The 12,625-nt window shown below is 46.9% G+C and overlaps 1 protein-coding gene across 1 annotated transcript in view; it reads left to right on the forward strand.

The window, feature by feature from the left end:
• Positions 1-12,625, forward strand: part of ADAMTS9 (ADAM metallopeptidase with thrombospondin type 1 motif 9) — a 166,388-nt gene that overhangs the window by 86,340 nt on the left and 67,423 nt on the right. Inside the window, exons 24-28 of the mRNA XM_059663055.1 lie at positions 1,986-2,090; positions 2,223-2,390; positions 4,337-4,606; positions 8,819-8,980; positions 11,219-11,395. Coding sequence (XP_059519038.1) covers positions 1,986-2,090; positions 2,223-2,390; positions 4,337-4,606; positions 8,819-8,980; positions 11,219-11,395 — 882 coding nt within the window. The remainder of the gene's footprint in view (positions 1-1,985; positions 2,091-2,222; positions 2,391-4,336; positions 4,607-8,818; positions 8,981-11,218; positions 11,396-12,625) is intronic.

Consider the following 12,625-nt stretch of genomic DNA (forward strand, 5'->3'; position numbering starts at 1 on the left):
GTTTCATAATATCCATGGGACTAGAGGGCAGCCCCACAGTTGCAGCACGTGATTCATTTCCTCTCAGTATGAAAATATCGCTGTGGCTTTCTCTGGACCACGGACAGAGGAATAGGTGAGGTCAGAATGTCCCATTCAGATCCTAAGCTCCCTGAAGTCAAGGATGCCTCCTCCTCCCAGCACCTCACACTGTGCATAACATCGCAGGTGTTTTACGGACGAATATTGAACCAAAGAATATTTGCTAACCGCTGAGGCTGGGAGTGAATGTGAGGAGGGGTATACTTCTCTTTTCCTACTTGTAAGTCTGGGAATGTTATCTACACACCGATGGCCTCATTCATTAGAGGGATGTTTCTCTGCAGTGATTGAGGGGTGTCATATAAACCTAGTCATCGGAATATGGAATATACCTCTTCTATCTAGATTTGACCTTCAGGACCTCAAGAGTTATCTTTAAGTAAACTCAGAAAGCAAGTTCATGATCAGCGAATTCTGATGAGGAAACTAATTGAAGTTTGGGAACAAAGTTTGGCCTTCAGAATTTTGAAAAATTAACAATTGATCACTTTAAAAGGATATTCTGCTCTTTCCCAACTTATCTGCCATTTTACAATATTTTTTCCTCTTTCCACTTGAACAGGTTAATAAATATGGTATTAAAAATCATTAAGTAGACCCCTAAAAGGCGCCCACAAATTGACTCAAATTATATTCCATTTACAGTTAACGAAATTGGGGCTGGCCTTGGCCAGTACGGCTCAGTTGATTGGAGTGCCATCCAGTTCACTGAAAGGTTACAGGTTCAATCCCCAGTCAGGATGCATATGGGAGGCAGCCAATTGATGTTTCCCTGTTACATTGATGTTTCTCTCTTTTTCTCCCCCCGCCCCTCCCCCCCATTTTCACTCTGCCGGGAGCCGGTCCATCCTTGCTGTTTCAAGGGACCTGGCATATATGGCATACTGTTCTTAATATGTTTGCTCACCTTCTTGGCACTATGTGTTTTAACCAAGGTCACCTCTCTGAGAAAGGTTGTTTCCCCAGGTAGGGATTTTCCCCTGAAGTTAGGGAGGGAATAAAACCCCTTAACTGAGTGCCAGGCGGGTAATTAATCACTTTAACTACGAACAATCATGCTTAAGCTACATAATCTTTACTCCCTGGAATGGAGATAAGAAACACCCTAACCTTTGGAATAGAGATTGATAGGATTGGAATCAACTGGTATAAATACAGATGTAACAAGACAACAGGATACAGAACCTACACACAGAACCTACACACAGAACCTACACAGAACCTAGAGACAGAAGAACTTCGCTGGAGAGAACATGGCAAAAGATCCTGGACAGAAACTGGACACAGAACCTAGAGACAGAACCTAGCGAGAGAACATGGCAAAAGATCCTGGACAGAAACTGGACACAGAACCTAGAGACAGAACCTAGCGAGAGAACCTGGCTGAAGAACCTAGAGACAGAGCCTGGCTACAGAACCTGGATAGAACATGGCAAGAGAACCTGACTAGAACCTGGTGACAGACCCTACCTGGAGAACCTAGACAGAACCTGGCTGAAGAACCCGGCTACCGAACCTGGCGACCGAACCTGGCTGGAGATCCTAACCAGAACTTTTCTGGAGATCCTGACCAGAACTTGGCTAGAGATCCTGGCTAGGCTGCTGATCAACTGAATGCTGTCTCCGGGTCATTCCTTCTTCGCCGACTCCGTCCACACCTTTGGGGACCCCTGGACCTGCTGGGGTTGGACCCCAGCATCACTCTTTCCATAAATCAATGATTTTTTTAAAGATTTTTTAAAAAAAGAAATTGGGGCTGACAGATAGCATGTTACTTGATATCTCTCAAAATCACACACAAATCTGAAGTGTTAGAATTTTCAGTTTTTCTATTTTTCTTTGCCATGACCATGAAAGAGTGCACTGACGTAAAGGTAACTGGTGTCCCCCCTTCTCACATCTAGGACTGCGAATTGCCACCTTGTCACCCTCCGCCGGCTGTCCCAGAAGCAAGGAGGAACACGCACGGCGCCCCAAGAACCCAGTGGCGATTTGGGTCTTGGACTCCAGTAAGAGATCCAGGGAGGAGCTGGGAGTGGCGGGGGGAAGGTGCTCTCTGACATGACCATGGAAAGTGGATCACTGTCCAGGTAGCAACCGCCTCCAGTAACATCTCTGCATGATTTTGCTCCAACACCCAGTGTTCAGCCACCTGTGGGAAAGGGACCCGGATGAGGTATGTCAGCTGCCGGGAAGAGGACGGCTCCGTAGCTGACGAGAGCGCCTGCACGGCCCTGCCACGACCACTGGCAGAGGAGGAATGTGTGGGGACCCCCTGTGGCCAGTGGAAGGCTTTGGACTGGAGCCCTGTAAGCGAGAGAATTTGGGGGCTGGGGGAGGATTGGGGAGCAGTAAGGGGGAGGACTAATAGGAGGCCTCAGATGGCCATGGGTAATATTTTAGAATCGGACTTAGATTGTGATTTCAATCGTGCTTCATATATGTGCAGCTGGTATAAATCTCAGCCAGGTGTACAAGAAATGCACATTTTCAAAAAACATGTAAATCAATTGACAATGGACACAAGCCCCTCTCTGGTGGGGCTGAATGGAAACCAGTCACATCAGAATGTCCTAGGTGTGTATGGGGCCCACAGTGGTGAAGTCTGGGTGCCTCCTGCATCCTGCGGTCCCTTGGAGTCCAGTGGCTCTGGGCTTCCCTGCCAAGAGTAGGCAGTGAGAACCCTCCTCCAGAGCTGTGACCTGGCCTCTGTGCACACCAGGCAGCATCTACGGGATTTTCCAAAAGTAAAAAAATATTTGTCTTCAGGCAGCTTCTGCTTTCTGCCTTGTCAAAACCAGAGTCCAGGAAATACAAACTGAGGATAGGCGAGTCCAGGAAATACAAAACTGAGGATAGGCAAGACCAGGAAATATAAAACTGAGGTTAGGCGAGGAGACATCAGGAGGAAAACAGAGGCTAATATGTCAAAGATATCATAACGTATATAAAATTTGAGAGGTAGATTCAAACAGAGCTGTGTAAACACCCAGACCTTGTCATTTACTGGCTGCATGACCTTGAGATGTCTGGTTAAAGACCTGGAGCCTTCGTTTCTTCTGCTCTTCAAAGAAGACCAAAAAATACCTACCTTCAAGGTTGTGGTGGGAATTATTTGAGATTATATATGTTCAAATATGTAGCACAAAGTAGATGCTCAATAAATGATAGGTAATCTCATCCTCATGCTTTGAGTCTCCAAACATACATACATACATACATCGGGTACAACTGTTTATCAGCAGGTATTTGTTAAAGCTCACTGTACAAAGAGCAGTGAACAACCAATAATAAACTCATTGCCTTCATGGAGATTATTCCAATCACTGAGAAAATGAGAAATAGGTATGTGATATAGAACAGGGAGTGGTACTGGTAAGTGCAGGGATACTTTAGCAGAGGAATGGCCTAGAGAAAGCTGGGACGTGCTCTCAGACAAGGTGGTCGGGAAAGGACTGACATTGATTGAGCAGGACTGAGGGAATGAGGGAGTGAGCCACGTGGGTACCCATGTGGAACAGCAGGTGCACCGGCCTGAGATGTGCGTGTCCTTGGCGGGTTAATGAAGCATCCAAAAGGCCATTTGGCTGGAACTCAGGGAGTGGAGAGTGATAGGAGGTGTGTCAAAGCGATACTGGTGGCCATATCACTAAGGGTCCATAATTCAAGTAAGGACTTTGGACCTTGACTAATGTCCAACGGGGAAGAAGACATGCTCTGACATGACCGTAGAAAGTGGATTGCTGTCCAGCTAGCGGCTGATTCTATTAACATTTCTACACTCCTTTGCTCCAACACCCAGTACTCAGCCACTTGTGGGAAAGGGACCCAGATGAGGCATGTCAGCTGCCAGGATGAGGAATTGGAGAGTCACTGGAGGGAATGACATGGCATGGCTTTTGTTTGCAAGGGTCACTGCTTGTGATATAGAGATAGCAGACCTGGGGTCAGGGTCAAGGTTATAAGCAGGTGCCCTCAGGGAAAGCTACTGCAGTAGTCCCGGCAAGGGAAGATGATGGCTTGGATGAGAGAGGTGATGGAGGAGGTGGTGAGAAGTGGCTGGGCTGGGATTATGTTTTGACCTCTGAGCTAAATCATTTCTTAATGAAATGGGATGGGATGGGAAGAAAAGGGAGGAGACAAGGTTTTGACCTGGTCAACTGGGTGAGGAGGGGACAATTTACAAAACATGCACATTCATGAATTCCTGACTGCCGAGTGACTGACCCCTTCTCTTCCTGACCGTCCCCTCTAGTGTTCCGTGACGTGTGGGCACGGGAGGACGACCCGGCAAGTGATGTGTGTGGACTACAGTGACCACGTGATTGATCAGAGCCAGTGTGACTCAGATTATATCCCAGAAACCTCGCAGGACTGCTCGCTGCCACCGTGCCCGCGCCAGGCGCCAGACAGGGGCCTTGCTCAGCACCCTTTCCAGAACTCGGGCTACCACCCCAGGAGCCTCGGCCCAAGCCAGACCCACGTGCTCGGGGGGAACCAGTGGAGGACCGGCCCCTGGGGAGCAGTGAGTGTGACGAGTCTTTTCCTAATTTGCCCTCTTCCCCCACCGGAGGCGGTGTTGGGGTGCAGTGGGGCCTGGACTAGAAACACAACATGCATTTTCGCTTGTTTTGGGGGTGAACCGCAGTGGGTTCATTGCAGTCCCTGAGGAGGTGTCACAAGCTCCCTTGACTGGGGGGAGAAAGGAGTGTCCCTGCTGGGTGCAGTGGCCTCCAGAAGGCCCTGTGAAAGCCATGATGCGGGAGCCTGGGGGCGTTAAAGAGACAGAGGCGCTTTTCTGAAAGGGAGCGCTTCGCGAGCCTCATTTTCCTTTTTGCTATTTCCCAGACCCGTGAGGTGTCAGAGCGTGTGGCAGTAGGTCATTGTCCTGGGTGAGGGGTGGGTGACACAGGAGGCCGGGTGAAATCTGAGCTGAAAGGGGAAGTAGCATCCTCTTCGAGCCTCAGTTCCCTCCTCTGTAAAACAAAGTGAACCATCGTTCTGGCTTTGCTGGGCTGTACGAATCAAATGCAACCATGCCCATAAAGTGCTTGGCACGCTGCATGCCACGGAGGGAGACCATAATAGATGTCAGCCATCATCTTTATTATTACCATTGTCCTTCAAATCGAGGAGACCTTGAAAATATCCAGTATTCGAAGAAAAGATGTGCTTTGGAATGTTTTATTTTTTACTAAATAATTTTCAAAAAAAAAAAAAAGATGACATTGTGGTGACTGGCCATGTCTCATGAAGCCGCAGGGAGCCAGGAAGCACGGCCTGCGGAGTCAGGGCTCACCCGTCACTCGGGGTCTTCTTTTTGATGATTTGCTACGTTTCCTTCTAGTCCTGCTAATTGTGTATAATTATGTGTGGACTCAAAAGGATTAGAAGGCGGCTGTCTGTTTCTCACGTGGCTGTTCAGGGAGTCGCACCGACGCTCCGGGATTTCTGACCAGCCGCGGCACAGTTGCGAGTGTGGGTTGTCCCTCGGCCAAGTGGCTGGACCTTTGCCATCTCCTGCTCCCGGCTTGCTTCCTGCTTGTCTCCCTCCGCCTGGCTCAGAAGGGAATCAAAGGGTGACAAAGGGAGGTACCCGCAGGGTGTCCCACAGTTTTTCTGATTGAAGAGTACGGAACGCATGCATGTGTGTTCTAAGGATAGCACTAGGAAGTTTTTAAAAAACATTTGAAAGCTGTTCTTATTTGGGACTGCATTTGGGAAAGTGCATTCCTTTCAGACTGAATGCTTCTGCCCTGGGCAGAGTTCCCAATTAGGGAGGATTAGGTAACCTTTGTGCAGCCGTGGGCAGCACCATTCTTCCCCCAGTGTGCCTGTTTTTTGTTTGGGGATTTTTTCTAAGTTAAGGACCATGGTTTTCAGGCCGGCCTGTGCTGCCTGACCTACTCTCAGGAGTGTGCGGGGGTCTTCCTGCCTCCGTGGCAGAAAAGGCAGCAAAGAATCCTGAACACGAGAGAATGCGAATGTCAAGTTTATGCTGGATTCTAGAGTAAGGACCTCGTTTTACATTAGATTTCACAAACCCTGTGTGAGGTTTTCTGTGTGTTCTCAATTCGGGGTCTCTGGTTGCAAGCAAAAGAAACGAAAACTGACTCAAGTAAAAGCATTCACTTAGCCCCAGCACAAGCAGGGACCTGAGAACCTTCGGGGATCTAGCGCAGCGTTTGGCAGTTCTCTTCTGCAAAGGGCCAGATAGTGACATTTTTATCTCTGTGGACCATACAGTCTCTGACACAACTAACCAGCTCTGCTGCTGTAGCAGCACAAAAGCAGGCACAGCTGTGTTTCAATAAAACTTTATTTATAAAAACAGGTGGCAGGCCAGATTTGGCCCTCGATTTGGCCCTCCGGCTGGGGTTTGCCAAATCCTGATCTAGATGGACCAGTAACTAAAGAATAACTTCTTTAAGGACTTTCTGTCTTAATGAATCCCTTTCACCTCTGAACCACCCTTGAGTTACTCTACTCAGTATTCAAATTCCCAAATGAGTCTGATTGATCCAGCTTGTTCCACTTACAGCTTGACCAGGGATGGGCAGAGTATCTTAATAGACAGGGCTTACAAGAGAATTGTGCTGCCAGATGTAGGGGAAATATATGGCACAGGTAAGATGTCCCTGCCTCTTGGTTTTCTAAAGGCCATTTTTCCTTGTTTTGTGCAGCGGGGATAATAGGAGCAGGGCTTTGTTCAACGTCTACCAAGAAAAATATGTCATCTAAAGAGAATAGGAAACTTGTTAACAAAAGCGGGGCCACAAGAAATTCTGCAACCTAGGCACTATTCCCAGGCAACACTCCACATGTATGCGGGAGGAGAGAGACCCAAGCCCGCCTGGGTTTGGAAATGTGCGGTGCGATTTCAGGGCTGGGCTGTTCAATTGCTTGGCCCCCCGAGGAGCACTCTCTCCACCTTTCCGTCAGAGCCTCAGGAGGAAGCATCTGATTGGCCAATGGAGCTGTAAATGAGGGACCGTCCTTGCTCCCCTGGGCTGTATTGAAGGGGGTAGCCTGTGGCTTATAGAGGTACCGATTCCAGAAACGTGAATGGAACCAGCAATAAAACCGGAGACCAGTGTCCTGGGAGTGACAGGGAAGTCCGTGATGCCATTGAGCCCTCCCTTGAGGAGTTTACCATTTTGTTGGGCCATAACACTCACAGGAGGCTTAATAAAGGAATGATACAAGATTTTGTTATGAAGGGAAAAATTCAAAGGCCAGAAGATATATTCCAAAACTATTTATATGTGGAAGAGCCTCCCAAACATTTTAAATTCTCGTCCCCAAACAAAGCTAATTAAAATAATAGTTCTCTGTGTTTTTTTTTATTATGGATTAAGCTAGTTAAAAAGTAGAAAACAAATATTTTCAAGTTTAGAGTAAGTGTACCAGACCATCTGAAAATAGAGGTAGAATATTTTAAAACATTCAAAAATTTAGGTAATTGAAAATTACCTAAATATTTTCTCAGACAGAATTCATAAATCTATTTCTTCCTTTATACGTGTTTTAAACTTAAACCCAATATATTTTTAAGCCACTCATATTTTAACAAGCATCGGTAAGGAAATTGAACTGAGGTCCAATGTAATAAGCAAAGCACATTCACATCGTTATAAGAAAAAGCTGCCCAGCAAGAAGCAGTATTGGCAGGTATTTTGAAATAACGCAGGTGTGGGCTGAGGTTTGATAGAAAGCACAAGTCAGCCACCCGAACCCGGAACTCAAAACATTGTCGCAAATGCATTGGAGATGATAACTGGTGGGAATGGCTTTGCTCTGAGGACTAGATGGTTATCACATAGGCAAACTGTTAGGGGTCAGAGTGAAGGATACTAGCAAACACATTGGGTTTCAAAAGATAACGAAGTTATGGGAAGAAAAACACACTGAAGATGTAGATAAATAAGAGAGCTATGAGAAGCCCGCGTGGGAACCTAGCTGCAATGCAAACATAATTCTAGGAACAGCCATGAGAGGGAGTGCTAGACTGAGCCTCCATCCGGAGAGAGGTTGGTCCCTATGGAATTCAAGGGAGTTCATTGGGAAATAGAAATAAGGAAGGAAACAAACCTTGCTACCATCCGCCACGAAAGCAGACCCTAGTATGAAGGGAGAGATGGGAACATGACTTGTGAGAAACTGATGGCTAAGTGGTGCTCCATGTAACTGAATGAGTTAACATGAAAGCTTCGTTTCCACAACTGGCTACTCGTTAAGCATGTCATTTGACTCCCGTGCTGTAAGGGAAGCCCCAGGTTGGTTCTAAATGAGCACTTGGAGTTTTGGAAAGAAAAGACTTTCTCAGTAGACTGTGGGGTCAGTCCACACCTGTGTACCTGTCAGAGGCCAGGAGAAGATAAAGGAGGACCATAAATAAGGCAGCTTTGGAAACCACAGCACATTATCACTCATAGACACGTACTGAACACTGACATGTACAAATAAAGGTTTATAAATGTCCATTGGACATTGATCGGACACCTGCTCAAGGCCTAACGCGTGCAAAGGAGAAGCACGTTTCTGCCCTCGGGGTATTTATTTTAAGACTTGCACATTAAACAACCTCACAGAAGGGGAGTTCTCACAATTGCTTTCTGTCCATTGTGAACAATTTCTGCCCCACTTGCCTCTGACCTTCCCCTCAGCTGTTTTTTATGATCCTAAAATGGAAATCGAGATGAGGATTGACCTGTTGACTGATGTCTGATGTGTTCAGTGTTCTAGTACCTGTGCTGGCGGGTCCCAGCGGCGTGTCGTTGTATGTCAGGATGAGAACGGATACCCCGCAAGTGACTGTGTGGAAAGAATCAAACCCGATGAGCAAAGAGCCTGCGAGTCCGGCCCATGTCCGCAGTGGGCTTATGGCAGCTGGGGAGAGGTGAGAGTAAAGTCCCTTTGTACGTGCTTTGGAAAAAACAGTAATTTTGCTGACCAAGTTGTGTTATTGTTCATAGTTTATTTGAAGGAAGAAGAACTAGCTGCAGTTAAAGCTTCTTTATTTTGGAATTAACTAGAAGACCTGTCTTAATGCTAGACTACTTTAAAAGTGCGTTTTTGATCAATTATAGACAGCTTGATTAAGCAGGTTAGAAAAATGAGGAAAGAATGCAGATAAATGCTAATTTAAATTGTTAACCTCTGCTGGTTAAAAAAATGGAGGAATCTTTTAAAGTGATTGAAAATATATGTAAAATTCATCAATGGAAATGTTGCCATCTTCTTCATAGTTTTGGGTTCTTTTGATACACTCTTATTCTCATGGTGTAATCTGTCATTATTTTAAACCCCAGATAAAACCAGAATTAATAGGTTCTGTTCTTCCTATCAAAGGTGACTCATTTTAAACATGGCAGTGAATAATTAGCTGTATTCTCAAATAATGAAATTCTTCAGCTATTACCTTTTAGACCTTTCTAAAGAGTTGCCTGCTATGACTGATGATAGACGATAGAGTATTTGGACCAGAGAAAACTGGGTACCAGTCCCAGCCTTGTAACGTTGTCAAACATCTGTATCCTCTTCTATACATGGGAATGATAATGGCATCAACTTCATAATAATCATGACTGTTATTTGAGAGAGTACATGTCAAATGCCTAGCACATAGCCTTCAATCAAAGTCAACTGCTATGATACAAATTATTATTAGTAGTAATAATTATTATTATAATTAGCATTACTATCATTATTAAATGGGCTTTCGACCACTATTGCATGTAGGGCTTATATACTTATTGTTTTGTGTTTAACTAACCAAGAAAATATCTCTCTACTTTTGAATTTACAGGGAAATCACAAATTTAAAGCTTCTTGAGTGTTTCTGTCTTGACTGTACAATTTATAATAATGAAAGTGTAATATGCTAATTAGGACAACTTTTTGGATGAAGCTGGGGCTGCGAGGGAAGCCCGGGTCCCGGGTGCCGGAGGGAAGCCGGTGCTGGCAGCCGGGGGAAGGAAGGCCTACTCTTGCACGAATTTCATGCATTGGGCCTCTAGTATATAAAATAAAACATGAGGATTAACATCTTGGAGACCCCAGTGCCAAGGCGAGGGGCGGGGAGCAAATGAACTGGTTGGGCCCACTAGTGCCCCTGGCTAATGGGAATCGTGTCCACATGTCACGGTTTCACGCACGCAGCCCAGTAGTCCTGGGCAGTCACATGGAGGTTTCTGTTGACTTTCGTTGACAGTGCGTCATTCTGGAGGCCTTGGCTGAAAGGCAGGAAGGGGGAGTCAGGCTTTGAGAGTCGTGTATCATGGTTTTCCCAAAACTCCTCAAAAGCTGTGTCCTGTGGGGCCCATGATTAAGCTTCTGTCATTGGACTGGAGCCAGGAGAGGGCAGGCATTGGCGGGATGCCTGCTGTCAGCACAGACCAGATCATCCGGATTCTGCGGGAGATCTGGCCCTGGCATAGCAGGGAGGTTGCCCGTCGGTGTTCCTGGAAGTGAGCACAGGGGTTCCGTCCAAGAAACACATCTCGTCCCTGCCTCAGAAGTTCGCATCCAGCCAGGAGTCAGGACCCGATCCAGCAACCCGTCACGCTGGGTGTTCATCCGCGGGGAGGGTCAGAGTGGTGCTAAGATTGGGAGATAACGTAAAATAGCTTCTCGTAAAGATTGGCATCCCAGAACAGCCAGAGGTTGGCGCAGCTTCTGAGAGGTTGCCAGGAAGTAAAACTTGCCAAGTCACTAGTATTTCCTTTAGGTGGAACTCTGTGGTGTTTTGCATATCTGATGTTTGGTTTTATACTGTGATCTTAGTCTAAACTCTGGCTATGAAATGTACCTTATCAGATTAATTAACTTCTCATAAGCTTAGTTGCCCCACATGTGAAATAGGGCAAATGATTATTCTCTCCTCTGGGTGAGATCATGTCTCTGAGAGCTTCCGAGCAGGGGGAGAGGAAGCCCTGGGTAAGCGGTCCCCCGCGCTGAGCCAGAGAGCGCCAGTCTGTTGTAGGTGGGCTGTGGATAAGTCAGGGTGCTTTTGTCCAGAGGCTTGCTTGCCCTGTGCCAGGGTAGAGTTTGGCTGAGAAAAATTTCTTATGGGAAAAGGAAGTTTGCCATTGGCTGTTCAGACAGCTAACTGTCGCCTCCCTTTGCCTCTGTGCAGTGTTCCAAGCTCTGTGGCGGAGGCCTGCGAACCAGGCTGGTGGTCTGTCAGCGGCCCAGCGGGGAGCGCTTTCCAGATCTGAGCTGTGAAATTCTGGACAAGCCTCCGGACCGGGAGCGGTGTAACCCGCACGCTTGTCCCCAAGACGCGGCATGGAGCACCGGCCCTTGGAGTTCGGTACGGCCCTAACTATTAATGCTCATTAGTCAGGCTGTCTAGCTATACACCCAATTCCGCGGCGTCTGAGGCCCTCCTCTGCGACAGGCGGTTGTCATGCTCACAGGGGCATTCATTCCCTGGCGATAAGCAGGCTGTTGTTTTCTTCATATCGATACACAACAGAATGGCTTTGTGTGAGGTTGCCAAAGGTATTCTGCAGAGTGCATGTGCCTCCTGCAAGGGAGTGGCTTCCTTCCCTAGAAGAACTAGATGAGGTACGTTTGGATTTTTTAAAAGAAACTAAGTTGTTGTTCAGCTCCAAACTGATTTACACAGAGAGCTCACTAGCAGGCGGACCTTCCTTTCCTTAGCTATGGTGGTTTTGACTTTGGGGGAAATGCCTGCTTATTGAGGCCAAAGCAATGTTTTCTGCAGTGACTCAGGTACACCTCCCACCACAGTCACCTCAAAGGTTGTGCCCATAAGATAGATTGAAGTCATTTGGAAAATGCAAAAGAGCAACATGGACTCCGTGACCTGGTGCTTCTCACCGTGTCTGAAATGTTCTCTTTCTTCCACGAAGACACGAAGCCCACTCGAGACCATTTTTTGCTGTGGGCCTGGGCTTCCTTGCTGGGTGCTTAGCGGGCGCTGTGAGACTGCCGTGCCGCTCCGCGCTGTGCAGAAGTCCGGGGCAGCGCTTGGCAAACAGAAGGATCAGCTCTGTCAAAACAATCCTCTGGCGAAGTTGTACCGGGACTTGTGGAGCCATTAGGGCCGTTTCAAGTAAATGTACTGAACATTCCTGTAAACACATTAATTGCTCTGAAGCTGAAATTACAATATATTAGGTCATGCCCAGAATGTTTTTCATGTGGTTCTAGGAGTAGTAACTATTCCTGGGACCAGCTAAAGAGCAGATTAACTGATGGGACATGGCTCCTACCTATTGACGCTTCTAAGTCAAGGTTGCCGTGTCCCAGGTTGAACACAGTGATATAACCATTGCACCTTGTAGTAAGTAGGACTCTAGACGCATTCAGTGTGCCGTCTCAATGGGCGCTATTCCCTGGGCTGTGAGGATTTTGCTGAAGAGCTTAGAAGTGCCAGAATCTGACGTACATTTCACCTGGAGCATCTCGCCCGCGGTACTGGCACATAGGAATGTGCTTAGAATGCCAGGCACATCCTCTGGCATTCTTAACTTCCCCAAGTCACCATCACATATTATTCCTCATGAAATTCTCC

This window comes from Myotis daubentonii, chromosome 14 (genome assembly GCF_963259705.1).
Source record: "Myotis daubentonii chromosome 14, mMyoDau2.1, whole genome shotgun sequence".
In the NCBI taxonomy this organism is placed as follows: domain Eukaryota; kingdom Metazoa; phylum Chordata; class Mammalia; order Chiroptera; family Vespertilionidae; genus Myotis; species Myotis daubentonii.